General features: G+C 32.9%; 2 protein-coding genes across 2 annotated transcripts in view; one reads left to right on the top strand and one right to left on the bottom strand.

Moving 5' to 3' along the window:
- The window catches only part of LOC145662650 (uncharacterized), a 293,979-nt gene that overhangs the window by 14,117 nt on the left and 264,417 nt on the right, over positions 1–15,445 (top strand). The window contains exon 2 of the mRNA XM_081728436.1: positions 2,508–2,686. Within this exon, the coding sequence (XP_081584562.1) occupies positions 2,508–2,686 (179 nt within the window). The remainder of the gene's footprint in view (positions 1–2,507; positions 2,687–15,445) is intronic.
- LOC145662651 (uncharacterized) overlaps positions 1–15,445 on the bottom strand; it is a 38,275-nt gene that overhangs the window by 9,983 nt on the left and 12,847 nt on the right. The gene's annotated exons all lie outside the window — the stretch shown is intronic.

The raw sequence follows: 15,445 nt of genomic DNA, 5'->3' as shown, positions 1-15,445 counted from the left end.
TTTGTGTGTCAGTGTTTCCTTGTTCCAACCACTTCTTTTCTTTTTTCTCTTACTATTTTCCTTTATCTTCTTTACGATGTTCCTGTACAAGTTAAATTTTATTTTGTAATTTTTGTTATTTACAAAGACATTTTCTTCCCATACTGTTCGTTTCTCGCTTTCATATAACTGTAGTTCATTAAATACGTATAGAAGCTATACTGTACACATTCATAAGAAAATTGGCTCGCCTTATGCCTCCTCATACTTTAACTGAATATTTCCTTCCTCTCTGGGAGCGTCATCAGCACAATTTTTATTACTGTAGCACCGGATCTTTATTTTTATCTCCTATTGTAAGTTTTCATTTTCTTTAAAGAACAGTTAGTGCAAAGTATCCAGTGACTTAATTTCGATTTTTGATTGCCCTTAATAATTGTCCCTGTATTTCCCACCAATTCACTGTTTTTGCAGAAACACTATTCATATTAATAATTTATGTGAAATTCCACATGTCTTAAATTTACGCTCTATGTACTTGTCCCTGAATTTATTTTTGACTTTTGTGAAATGCCAGATGTAACACTTGCCAAATCTTGTGAATTTCAGGTTTAAGGTGGTTGAACACTTAATTTGGCGTGTGTAGATACTATCGATATGCTGACGACTGTTTTATCATCTACAAATATAACAACACTTTCTCAGACGTGGTCAAAGAATTCAATACCACGATAATATAAAACTCAACAACAGAAGAAGAGTCCGAAAACGGCATTAAGTTTCTGGACATCCATATTTACAGGAAGCACAACAAATTCTGCACTTCAGTCTACAGAAACAAAACAACAGTTTTTTTTTCCTTATTTTGTTTTTTGTTCGCAAAGAATCGGTACATTCGCACCTCATCAAAGCAAATATTTGCAAAACTTCTTTTCAAGAGCCTCCAGGTATTTCACAGAAGAAGCAAAATTTAATAACACATTGAAATATTGGCTGATTTAGGAGAGAACAATGGAAAAGTTCAGCACAGGAATACTACAAACAACAACAGGAAATTGAAGAAAGAAAAAAAAAACTTACCCTTCTGAGTAGGCATTTCTGAAACGTTAAAGAAAATAGGCAATACTTTTGAAATCAACTTATTAGTATAATCTAATACCACTTTCGAAAGTTTCTTATCAACATACAAAAGTTATTTCAAGGATGAATTGGGTTCTTCAGGGATCTATAATATTTCGTGTGAATGTAATGAATGAATGCTATATTGATATGAAAAAGAGAAACATTTCAACCAGGGTTAAAGAAGGTTAGTGGTAAGGGAGAAAAACCCTCTACTTTCGGTCTTTTGAAATATCTGCAGGATACAGGACATAACATAGAACACACCACGGTTTTGTACCTGCGTTACAATAGTACAGAAAGAAAAGTTTTTGGTTCATTTTTCATCAGAACCAAAAGACCTAAACTCAACTTAGATAAGAGCGACCTCCATAGAACAGTATAATCAACATCTCAAGTAAATCATAAAATTGATACACAATATTTATTTATATTTTATTACATTATTTGTATTTTTGTAACAGATGGTTTCCAGTTTACACAACTTCACTATTAAGTTTAGCAGTCTTATTAAGGAACCTAAATAAAGTATCAACAGGTGTTTTCTGAGGATATTTACATAACTTCCAAAATTGGATGTGAATACTTTGTCCTCACTTGGAGTTGAATTGTCAGTTGAAAATTATTTCACAAATTCACACCTGATGCTAACGAAAATGTGAAACTAGCTTTCAGAAGAAATCTCATTGATAAACTCCAAGCCAAAATAAGTGTTCAACCATCTTAGTCCTAAAAGTCACAAAATTTGCAAAGTGTTACATCTGCCAGTGGAATTAATGTTTCCAAAAGTCAAAAATAAATTCAGTGGCAACCACATAGAGCACAAATTATAGACATATTGTAGAACTCCGCATAAATTATTAATGAGAATAGAGTATTTATAAGAACAGTGAACTGATGGAAAGTACAGGGACAATTATTAAGAGCAACCAAATATTGAAATTAAGTCACTGGATACCTTGCCCCAAATATATATATATATATATATATATATATATATATATATATATATATATATATATATATATATATATATATATATATATATATATATATATATATATATATATATATATATATATATATATATATATATATATATATATATATATAACTTACAATAGGAGGTATAAGTAAGGATTCGGCGCTATAGTAATGAAAATGGTGCTAATGATATTCCTAGAAAGGAAGGAAATATTCAATTAAAGTAACAAAACAAAACACACAGGCACAAGGTGAACCACTTTTCTTTTAGTTCATTAAATTCAAAATGGGTGACTGTGATACCCAACCAGAGTGTTGTCACTAGTTTTCATTCTCTTTACTCTTTTCTCCACTCTACTGAGACATACAAGCATTTAGTGCGTCTAGTCTGTCTGTATTTAAAACTATTTTATTTTACGTTTCAGGTACTTGGGAAAGGGCTGTCCTGCAATTGTTTCACTTGGCTATAAAGCATCAGATCGTAAACTTGCATTTACTTCTAAAATACTTTACCATAATCACCCAGTCCAAGCGAATGATATGTATAATGCTAAATCTGCAGAATGGCGCTGGAGATCGAAGAATAACTATGTGGAAATGCAAGGTAAGTGTAGAGTGATGTGTAATTTTATGTTTGGTTGATTCAGAACACTATTATTTGAATATGTAAGAGTAACTATAAATGGAACATAGACAAATTGTTATGTGTACATTCTATTCTTATAACACATATAATATTAATTAAAAAAATGCTTAATTAAATAATTTGAGTTAGGTATGGTATATGATATTAGTTTATATTATTTGGTATTAACCAGTATTTTACACTGTTGCTATTAGTGCATGAGAGGTGGGTTTTATTTTTTTTAATTTTATGTATTTATTTATTTTGTAGAAGTGAAGTAAAAGAGCCTAATTTACTTTATAATGTTTAGTTATAATTTTATTTACTCCATGTACAAAATAATGATAATGCGATTATTTGTACAATATTTGAGTTACTAGTCATTAAAACGGTTTTCGCTAGGAAACCAAACTATGATAGCTCAGATAGTCTTTCTTAGCTAAGTTTTAAATAGTGGAAGTTGTTGAACTCACAGGAGAATGTGGAAACCTCTCACCCAATGTCCGACGTTCCTTCCTTTCCACATGGCTAAATAATTTTCCTTGACGTCTCGGTTGCCTCCGTGATTTTTTTCCCTTTATTTTTCTTTGTCAGCCTGGATCCCATTCTATTACCAAATTTTATCAGTCTTTAACTTCACATTAAGAACTTCATGATTTGTTTACAATTAAAAAAAAGTCTCATTAACTTCTATTTCCATTGTCCCTTAGGACAAGTTATTATAACCAAAGAAAAACATATTAATGGTTCCTCTTTTCAAGGCTTTTTCTTATAATTTACTTAGGCACTATCCTTTTTTTTTTTCCAACTTATCATATCCATTTATTCCTCCTTTTATTTCCTCATAGAATCTGTTTCCAACACAATATGTGCAATATTGATGGGCGGTTACCCGTCGACTAGTATCCTTTAGCTTAATTGACACGAGGGGGAAAACGTCTCAACGGGGCCTCGGTCCTCATTCGAATGTCTGAATTCGGATATTGAGACGTAATAACCTGACCAAGAGAAATTTCAGGAAGTAATTGGCCTAAGAAATAAGAGAAGTACACATATTTAAGATAATTAATTTAGTTAAAACTATCCTGTAAAGCGTAGCATGTTTGTGAGAGGTGATCCCGAATGTTACGCTTAACTTTATAGAACTGCCACTTACAGATGATTATACAAGTTTTTTTTTTTTTCTTTTTTAGTAGGACACAAACTCATAACAAAATACTACATTCAAAATCGGCGGAACATCAAAAGTGTACAGTGAATACAGTGAATTTGATCTACTCACGTGTAATCTGTAGCTTCAGTTGTATGCCCTGTCTGTTGATGAATAAAAACTCTGCATTGCTGAATCTGTTACATCTGAGTTCTAGAATTAGTCTTCATTCGAAATTGGGAATGTTTCAGAGGGCTCAATTATTGAAGCGAAAATGGTTTACTGAAGTTCTTTTAGGCTTCGCGTAATTGTCGTACCAATTTTCAGCGTCAGTGCATAAAGCATACTGGGAAGTTCACTGGTAAGATAAAAATCTGAATCTCGAGATGCAATTTGACAAATTTATAGTCCAAGATGTCGGATTCGAGGTCTCCTAAATTTTTAATATTCTTATATTATCGTATAATATCGTAAATTCTTCTAAGGGCACATACATCAATGTGTTATTTAGTATTGAAACGCCGATAATGCCGTTTTCCAATCAGTTCCGTTTTAGATGCACGCTTAGAGAAGCGTCTGACGCTAAGAGTGAACTTTGAGACTTCCTATGCGCATTGATTATAAAAATTAATCACTGAATTGTTGTAGTTGCATTCAGCCTTTACAATGAACAGTGATAATTGCCAATGAGGAAAAAGTAAACAAAATGTTAACATTAAAAGCAGTCATAAACGCTTATAGCCATTTTCTATATTGTTTTGGCTTTTAATTTTGGATTTTTACAGAATTTTTTATAAACAGAATTTTTATTCTAACAAAAAGAAGAATTAGAGCAGTATTTCCTAGTTCGTCAAGAATTGAGAATCAGTACTCAATATTTCCTTAACTAATTTTGCTGCCTTTCTCAGAGAATTAGGAAAGTTTAAGAGTAGAGAATACAAGTAAGAATTAAGCTGAAATCTTGAAACTTCTCGCAATTTTATGGAGAATGAAGGAGAACTTTCTGTTTTTGTGAAGTCAAAATAAAAACAAAAAATAATAAAATATAAAAATCTTTCAAAACCTTTATATAAATATATATATTTAATTGTGAAAATATAAAAATATATAACATACAGTATTTAAAATTGTATGTATACACTTATAAAACATAATCAGGCACAATCGCAAGGAGTAACAAGAGCTCCTTCGAGGCAAGCAGTTAGCGTACACGCATTTAGCGTAGGACACCCGGGTTTGATTTCCGGCGGGAGCTCATGTGGTTCGGATTCCACGTTAATCAGAAGGTACACGTCTCATATAATCTCACTGCTGAACGGGACGTTAAACTCAAAATCCACTGCACTCAAGCATAACAACGTGCCTACTGATCTGGAAAATCGGAGACTCATTTTGAGTCTGTGGAAAAAGTGTAGTACTTTTGGAGTTATTTTTATTGATGATTTTTACAATCTGATTTTTGAGATGAACGTTTATAATTTGTTTTGTTAAGTTACTGTAGACTTTTGTCAAGTTCGTGTCTGATAAGGATGGATATTCTCGTTTAATTTCTTGACAAGGTGCATTTTAGTCAATATCTACATATTATTTCTTCGTATAATTACTGACTAAGTATATGGAACACATCGTAATACTTCAAAGTACTCACTCAGTAATGTTCCTTGATAATTTTTCTACAATATTTCGAGTATGACAGTCGGCTACTCATCGTCAGGGACACACAGTGGCTTAAGTTCTTTTCTACAACACGATCTTTATATTGGTTATTTTCGTCTCAACAGTGGGAATAATGCGTTAATTTTATTGATATTTATGCCCTCCTACGTTTCATAGTAGTTAAATCCAATAAGAAAGTTGATTGTAATTTAAGTTAGTGCACTAATATTAGCGCCACATACATATTTCGTTATATAATAAAATAGTAACACCAATTGGTAACGATCGAGAAAGGTATGCGACCATAAATATTGATAAAATTTAGGTAATATTCATTAACTATCACTGTTGAGAAAAAAAAAAAAAAAAGAAGAAGAAGAAAATGCGTTGTGAGAAAAGTCTTATAACATTGTGTGCTCTTGACGATACGTGGCCAAGTGTCACACTCAAAATATTGGAGGGAAGATTGACGACCAACATTACTAGTTTATCGTATTTTACAATGAGGTAAAAAAGCAGTACTCATTTGATATATGAACATAAAAGCCTATGTATCTTTTAATTGAAAACATTTTGAAAAACATTTGATACCATCTGAGATGGTCGATCGGTCTAAGGTAAGGCTGGCGATCACAGGACCTGCCTGTTGGGAGGTTGGAATCAGGCTCAAAGCATGGCTGTATTGTTCATTCACCCTCCATATTGTTATCACCATTCATTATTCATCGATTCTTTTGGCATAAAGGGTGGAAGAGACGGTTGCTTAGGTGAGTTTGTTTTGCAAGTATTTGATCTCTTTCATAAGTATTCGTTTCATTGATATAATTTATTCTTGTTTTGTTGAAATAAACTACTACCGGTACTGACATATGATAAATATTAGCACTGGGCTGACTAGACCTAAATAAATAAGAAAAGAAAAGACGACAAATAGACCTGAAAAAAACTTTATTTTTTATAACTGATGATGCAATTAAATTTCTGCTGTGTTGATTAACTTCCGCCACGCTGGGGTCAAATTCCATTCCACACTCTTTAAAATTGGCAATACATAAGAGACAACAAAGGCAACATTGCATACTACAGGGTCTTGCAACTGAGATTGTAGAAAATAAGCCTAACTAGACATCAATCTATTGACAATTTCTTCAAATTGATTCCAGTATACTAGTTAAAGATTTAAAAAAAAGTCTTGGCTGGAGAACTTTGTGTGTGTACGGACAATTTAGCAGTTAGAACGAAAAAAATAGCGATATAGTTTCGCAAAGTAAAGAGTAAGTGCGATTAATTTATTTTAGTTTCACGTTCCACAATTATGTTTCGAGCGTAAAATAGATCATGTTAATTATGAAAACAATGGGATAATGAAGAGAGTGGGAAGAAATGGGGAATACCACGGAAACCGAAGCATAAGGTGTTCGTCTATTACAAACCCCACTTGGCGGTAACTAGGTTGAACCAGGAACTCTCGAGCCAAACCATCAACCTCTTGTTTAGTGTCAACAGTATGGTCTAGAAAAATCAGTTCATTGATGAAAAGTGCATTACAGTTTACGATCAGTGCAATTAAGTTATTAAAGATGAATTATAACTGCAATTCATGCACTTATATAACTAAAAGATCCAGAGGTAAAGTTATATAATATGATATTTTGAAATACGTTGATGATACTTTATTTCTCCTCAAAGCAGATTACAGTTCCCTTATATAGACAGTTTTCTAAGCATTTTCCGCTTGTCTAGTAGTTAGCGCGTGTGCCTCTGGTGCACATAATCCCATATTCGATTCCCGGGAGAGAGCCCAAAGAATCGAATTTCCAAACATGCACTTAATCACAATGCTATTCCATGGGTCATCCTTCAGGCCTAGTGTGAGTCATAAATTTGTCTGAAACGTCATTGTGGAATTGTTACTAAGTTCTTCCACTCTTACTAGAAATAATAATATTTTCGTTCGCCATTTTCAACACGTTCCATATATTCGTTCAACCAAAATGGGTAAATAGAAACTATTCTTTTTTATATATATATGTTTGTATATTTTGTTAAAATATCAATATAACGCATACATAATCCAATGTCTTTTACCCAAAAAAAGGGTGTTACTATGTATCGTGATGAAGACAAATCCTACTTAATTTCTGTTAAGGCATCCGAAGGTTCGATTTTCATACTGTTCAGTAGCCGACACCTTCTTTTCCCCCATATTTTCTTTCCAAAGTATATCTTATAAGGCAGTTCATCCTTATAGAGGGTAAAACAAAAAAAATCTTTTCATTTTTCTTAACTTCGGTATGCTTATTTGCATTGGAATAGGACGTAATATTGAGGTCTCAAATATTTATTATATTATTATTATTATTATTATTATTATTATTATTATTAATAATAATAATAATAATAATAATAATAATAATAATAATAATAATAATAATAATAATAATAATATAGAAGATAAATTCCGTACGATTACAGATTGTATTAACATCTGTAAAATCGCCCCTAGCCTTAGGCAAAAGTTACAAATTAGTCGTGATTGGAGAGAAGTGTCAGGACCATCAGGACATACTCTGCATACGTCCCTACAACTAGCTAAATGTTAAAACGGAAAGTTTCCAGGCAAATTTCATGTAAAAAGTAGGGATACTGAACTCACAAGAGCCCTAAGAAAATTTGTTAAGTAATGTTTATGCCGGCTAAGCTACAGAAGACATCGATGATGAGAGTGAAAGAAATATTGGAATAAAGCAAGTGGGAGGAAGCGGAACCGGAGAAAACCTACACACACGGTGTTTGTTCAGCACAATGCCTACTAGGCGGGAACTGGGTCGAACAGGGTAAACCATTAAGTTAACAACACTTCAGTAATAATAATAATAATAATAATAATAATGGTATTAAAAGTTTTAAAGTTGCCCTAAAATTTGGCAAAACTTACTTAAACGTAGGGATTTCGGGGAAGGGTTTCCGTACCTTCAAGAGACACCTCTGCAACTACCCAAATTTAAACGAAAGCTTTCCACTGAAGTTTCATGTAGAAAGTATTCTACTGTACGTTTTAAGGAAAATAATTGTAATAAAAATAACTGAATATCATTGAACAGTAAGGCATATAATAAAGTAACTTGTAGAATATGCAGATGTAATTATAAAAGCTTTGCTACAAAAATATATACACATACCATAATTCAGTGAACTCTGAAATACAAAATAACAAAATAACGTATAAGAATTAGTCTACAGAGCAATTGTTACTTAAAGAGTGGCATACACAATCTCGAGAATCGAGGTAAGACGAGAAATGTTTATGATACTTGTCGTCTCATCTCGATTCTCATCTCCAAAGCGAGAGGATAATTTGAGTTAGCCTTGTCCCGTCTCAAATGTAAAATGTTAAAGTTTCATCCTGATTTTGTTTGGTTTGTTTTAGAAGCGAGATGAGAAATTCCTCTTATGGGCAACATTAAACAAAACCGAAATATTTTTTTGCCTAATGTCACGTTTCTGCTTGTAATAGTAAAACCTGGGTGATAATAAGTTTCTAATTTTTGATCTTCTACGAGATAATAATTATTACTTTTATTATTCCTGAAGATTTGATAGTTCAAGTATTGAAACATCCGAGTATTCAAATATTTGAATATAATAAAACGTGTGGCAACGCCGATCAATCGCCATCAAAATTCCTTTAAAAAAAAAAAAAAAAAAAAAAAAACGTAGATTCGATCCAAGAACCTCCAGATTACTAGCCAAGTGCCTTGACCACTGAAATACGATCACTACGCTGTAAATGATTCGTCTTTAGTCTGGTTACGTTAGTTTTCTTTGCCTCCGGTTCCAAAGTTGTATGTTATTTTTCTTTGTTTCAAAAAGCCTTTCGTGTTTCTTTTATCTATATATATAAAAGAGAACGCACAAATCCTTTGTTACCTCATCACGCTAATACGGCTGAACCAATTTCTTTTATTTTTGGGGGGTTATTAGGATTTGGACCCTAGATGGTTTTTATCATATCACTTTAATTTTTAATTACCAGTGTCTTGAGATAATTGACCATTCAAGTGTCCATAACGTACAAATCCTTTGTTAGCTCATCATAGCTAAATCTAACCGTATTTATATGCAACCCACATGACCGTGTCACTCGGCGGGTTAACATAAATGACAGGCGATATAATGTTAACATTCTTCTATGGTTTTTATCATATCACTTGAAAGCGAAAAAGTAAAAATTATCTAAGTAACAAAGTTTATTGCGTTCCAGGGTGACCGCAGCGAAGCGGGGTGAACGCTGCTAGTAATGATATAAGTTAATAATCTTCGGCAAAGTTTATATTAATAACCTGAGTTGTTCTTAAACCTTTGGTTCACAAGTTAGTTTCTTCTCCACACGACACTACAGATATGACAGATTTAATTCTCATACTCTGCATTTGCTTCAAAGCAGTCGCTGTTACATGGTCAAAGACTTATGTCCGCCACGATATATTGAATAGTGTGACGAGAAAATCTTCTGTAATGGTTATGTATCTGCCAACTGCAACGAATTTAAATCGCGACGTAGTGCGAGATAAATAATGTTCTGTGTTAAGTCCTGTATTCACTTGTTCAACTTAGTCGCACGGCTAATCGTTTCTCTGCAATTGCTAGTAAATCGAAGCGACTACTAGCACCTGGATTCTTTGGATTCGGTTGAATTAAATAAACCAAAATTGAAGGCTACTTGTCGACTTGCTCTTTTTTGGTTTCAACTCAACAGATTTCTGAGCGGAAAGCTACTGGAACAATATGTTATGTTGTAGCAGATTAATTAAAAGATGAAATTAAAATAGCTATAACGTGGGAAAAGAAAAGAAAACGATGTTGGGTAAGAGAATGGACTTTTAGAAGGAGAAAAAAATTTATTTTGAGTCTAAAAGGATCATATACTGACTGAAAGAAATTTCAATAGAGTACTCAAAACAACCGCGCTCTATTCCATATTATTAATTGCATCCGCCCTTGTGCTTTTATCCCCCGTATCATTCACCTGCCGTGCTTTCTATATCACTTTCCAGTTATTACATTTGCAAATATGAAACATTTAATGGAAATGCTATAGAGTTCAAATTGAGAACAGCCCAGCGTTAAAATAAATAAATAAAAACCAGGTAAAATCTATAGTTTCCTTATATATTAATAATAATAATAATAAAAAAGGAAAGGGAAGACAACTACGCAAGCGGCAAATCTGTAACTACGTGCAGATGAAGGAAATCGTGGTCACTTCATAAAATAATTTTACATAACTTTCTTGCTGTCATTAATACCCGGGTGCTTTCTGGAGTTTTATTTTCTTTGTCTCACAGTAGGTCCAAAATGTTAAGGCTTAAAAACATTAAAATTTTGTAATTTCTTTTGTTACTGAGTTCGTTTGGGTTAGATTGCTAGTTTAAGTAATGTTTGTCTGTTACTGAGTTAGGTTGGATTAGTTTGGGCTATGAATTACACGAAAAATCTCTGATTCACCATTTCTTTCTCGTAAATTTTATGTATTTTTCATATTTCTGGATCTACTTTCCGGTACTTAGTCCTTCTCTTGATATATGCCGATGATTAGGTGTGTACGAAATTATATATCTGGAAACATACATCATAACGATGAGTCGTGCTAAAAGCGCCTATCAACCTGTATTAAATGGTTACTAGAAACAGATTTACATCTATTTCGGTTTAGGCCAAGATATGGCTAGTAACTGCGACAGCGCGGGATGTTTAAGGAACTTACAAAGGCAGCAGACATGTAAAGCATATATTAAAGTAAATACAGGCAGTACTTTGTGTGTAAAATCTATTATATTTTAAGGCCTAGTGTCTTGAAGCAGAACCCGCCCATTCACTTTCCATTATTGCTAGATTGCTTGCTTGAGAAGATTTGTTTCACAATGCAATTGGGAGTATGGAATGCTGAGAAAGCGAGCAGTAAAAATCAACTGAGGCTAGTAGCATAAAGAGTTAAGGCCCGAAGAAACAGGGAAAAGCGCTAGCTGAAATATTCGTGATTTAAAATACCTTGGGGAAGTTGGTTAAAGATGATAGGGTATGCACACTATGTGCAGGTGCTTGATGGTTAGATCATACAGAATTGAGGCTACTTTGTAAAAGGCGTACGTGATGTGTCCCACTTTTGAGCATTATTTTGATAAATATTTAAAAAATTGAAAGGTATGGACCTGCCTAATGTATTACATCTTACGAAGGTTTTCCTGAAGAGTTCCAGCCACTTATTCTGCGGCCTTGTGAAGACACTCACATTAAGATCGAATCACTTTATGAAACCATCTTGTTCTTTAGGTTAAGTTCTACAATTGACAACTAGCCTCTTTATAAATGGGTTGTTTTCGTAGAAAAAACTCTTACTACAGATTTCTTGATGACTGGAGATTTAAGTTTGATTGAAAGTACGATTTAACGAAATTCTATAGAAAGGAATTGTCTGGTGCTCAGCTTCGGCACCATTTCTCCCTTTCTTTAAGGTAATTTTACATATGACCTTGAACAATTATGTGTAATAATGAAGTAAAATAAAATATATTTAAATTAGTATGTCGTATTTAATATTTTACCAATATTTCGGTAACTATTGATTGTTATCTTTGACTTACTTACCACTTGGCGCTACAATCCTGGGTGGGCTTTGACCTCTTCCACTATTTGCATTCACTCTTCCCGATCTCTGCATTTTTCTTTCCATCCTCGAATCTTCAATTTTACCAAATCATTTTCTATTCCGTCCAGCCATCTGGTTTTTGGGCTTCCTTTTCGTTTGCTGGAGTAGATTCTTTCTCTCATTATTTTGTGATATCCTGTCGCTTTCCACTCTTATTACATGTCCTAGACTCCTCAGTCGATTCGATTTGTTAAACCTGACTATATCCTCATTCTTTATTATGTCGTTTATCTTTTCGTTTGTTCTGATTCTTCATTTTTTTTTTTTTTTGTTCTTTAATTGGTCCGTAAATTTTCCTTACTGATCTTCTTTCGAAAGTTCTACGTTTTTTCTCAATTTCTTTTGTCAGTGACTATGTTTCCGAGCCATATGTTACTACCGGTTCTTATTAACGTTTTGTATATTTCTCATTTTTGTTCCTTTTACATATGTTTGCACTTTTTAGCAACTTTATATTTGCATGGTACAGTCGCGGCCACCGTTAAGCGACTCTTACCCATACCCTTCGTAAGAAACAGCTCCTTCCACAAGCATGACCACAAGTGACCACAAAAGTGTTTTCTGCACGTGCTGAGGGACAAGGTTGTCACATTTTTTTCTTGAAAATGTCTGGACACCATATGTTCTTTCTTCTAGAGAGAGCCATTGAGAAAACCGTAGTAGAAACGTATTGACTCGTGAATTGTGTAATAAAAAGTGATCTAAGAAAAATGTTATGATCGAGTGCCAACAAAATTCAAATAGGGCGAAAATACCAAAACTGAACACGAATTATTTATGAGTTTTTAAAAAGATATATACACTATTATATTTAAAAAAATTAAAAAAGATTATATCTAAAGTGACTTACTCATCAATACCTTACTCAAACTATTATAGATAGAAACATGGATTTGTACAGAATATTCCTTTGTCAAAAGGCAAGGGCTAATAAAACAATTTTAAAAATATATGTCCTATAGGAGACAGAGTTTTTTTTTTTTTTTTTTTTTTTTTTTTTTTTTTTTTTTTTTTTTTTTTTTTTACAAAAATAGAATATATCATAAATTCTTGAGGTTAAGAAGATGGAACTAAGGGATAAATTCTTCATTAAAATTAACAGAAAACACGTTTCAATGATTGCGAAAACTTCGCTCCTATAGGAGAAAAGAGGGGGTTTGTATTAATAATCAAATTACAGATTATTTGTTTAGAAAATGCCGAATGTGAGGATTCGCTTAAGAAGGCACATACACTTCTCATTACAAAAAATTACAGGCCGCGACCTTCGGATTTTCTTTCTTTCTTTTTTGTTCTTTTTTTAAATTCTGTTCCTGAGAAGGGGAAATGGGGTCAATTTCTATAATATTATAGTTTTACTAAAGAAATATCCTCAGGTAATTAGAAACAAAGATTAATGCAAAATGTCAGTAAAATTGCAAATTTGATTAGCACTCGGTTGATAAATCTGTCAGTACCGAAACTTAAAATAAAATTGAAAACAAGCTGTTGAGAATTATATCTGTAAATACTTTACTTTTGTATTGAAATCAATGTAATTCAATTGAGTGCAAGTATCTTACATGAAAACGTATCCTAAGGTTAGTGACGTGGGCTGGCTGTATGGTTTCATCATTGAAGCCAATAAACTGGTGATATTAAATAAATGTTGTTTAGAATTATTTTATATTATTCCGATATGTGATCTCCTTTGATTAAAGTAAGGTCACTGGTTTTGGAACGCGGAAAAACGATTTAACTCAGCCTTGACTAGTGTTGTCCACGAGAGGAGACGTCTTGTTAAGGTTGAAGAAGTCTCGTTTTGTCTCGATTCTCAAATAATCTTTATCCTCTCTTTCAAAAATGTTCTTTTTTTTTTTTTTTTTTTTTTTTTTTTTTTTTTTTTTTTTTAAGTAATTTTATATCCTTGACTTTTGAGAGTAATGTACGTCAATTTTTGCACTTAGTAATAAGAAAATTAAATGCTTTGTGGGGATAAGTGTTGAATAATTAGCATTAATTAAAAAAGATACATATCGCCCGGATTTCTTAACCAATATTCATATCGAAACCAGACCCTAGCTAGGGGTAGCTTCGACCACCTTCAGCCCCCTGAAACTTTCATGTTTTGCTTCCTCTGCTTTGCTTCACTTCCAAGTACACGATTCTTTTATTTATTACTTAGACTTTTCTGGCCAGAAGGACCAGGTTGCTTATCATCTGGTACCGCCGAAAGAAATTAGACATTTCCAATCAGCAAGAAAATACGTAGACACCACCAGCATACTACAATCTCATCGAACAAAATCTCAAGGGAAAGTAGAGAACTAAAACTTACCAATTGATAACTGTGAAAAACATTGATGGTCATAAACAATAAATTGAAGCGTTCTAATAGGAATGAAATTTTTTGAGAAAGCATTTTTGAGATTTTCACTTCCTTCTCTTCGTTTCTTTAATTTGCAAAACAATACAAAAAAAGTTTTAACTTCTTTTTGTGTTGTTACTCAATCGTGGATGAAGCCGTAAGACATACTGTTTTTCCTTCTTTCTTTCTTTATATATACACTTCAAAAAAGTCATGCTTAAATTTACAAATATATGATTCATTTTATTATGGCTTGCAAACATCGGAAAACTATAAAGGGAAGAAAGGAAAATCACCCTACTACCTGCCTTAAGTTGTAAACTATAGCGCCAAAAGTTAGGCTCTTGCAGAAATTGAGAATAAATCAATAAATATTTACCTTTTAAGTGCGTAAATTTTTCCCTTTCCACACTTTTTTCCCTTAAAAAAAATGTCGTCCCGAAGAAAATAGAATCCGTTTTAGAAAAATGAGATACTTCGTTAGCTCATTTTCCCTACAGATATTTTATGGGCAATAAATAAACATATCACTTTATCGAAAACTTCTGAATACTAACATAATGCAAGTTGTGTCTAGGTTGAACTAAAAAATAAGTTTTTACTTCTGCTGTTCCCATATGACAATCTGGAATGGAAACCTTCAAAACAGAAAGGAACCAGTTCATTCAGTTTAGAAATCTGGCATCATTGAGTCCTTCGCGACCTCCAATGCAGTTTGCGGTTGCTAAGCCACAGGGGGTAGAGGAAAGTCTTCCTTCTTCCAGGAAAAATAGTCGCTTATCCATGGCCCCGACTTTATGCTTTGTTGCCTAGTTGTAGTCTTTCCTTGACTGTGTCTTTTATGGAGTTCTTACCGGTGATTCATAGGCCTAAGTA

This window comes from Thermobia domestica, chromosome 10, assembly GCF_964235325.1.
Source record: "Thermobia domestica chromosome 10, izTheDome1.hap1.1, whole genome shotgun sequence".
NCBI classification, from domain to species: Eukaryota; Metazoa; Arthropoda; class Insecta; order Zygentoma; family Lepismatidae; genus Thermobia; species Thermobia domestica.
This window is presented reverse-complemented; position numbering and strand designations above follow the sequence as displayed.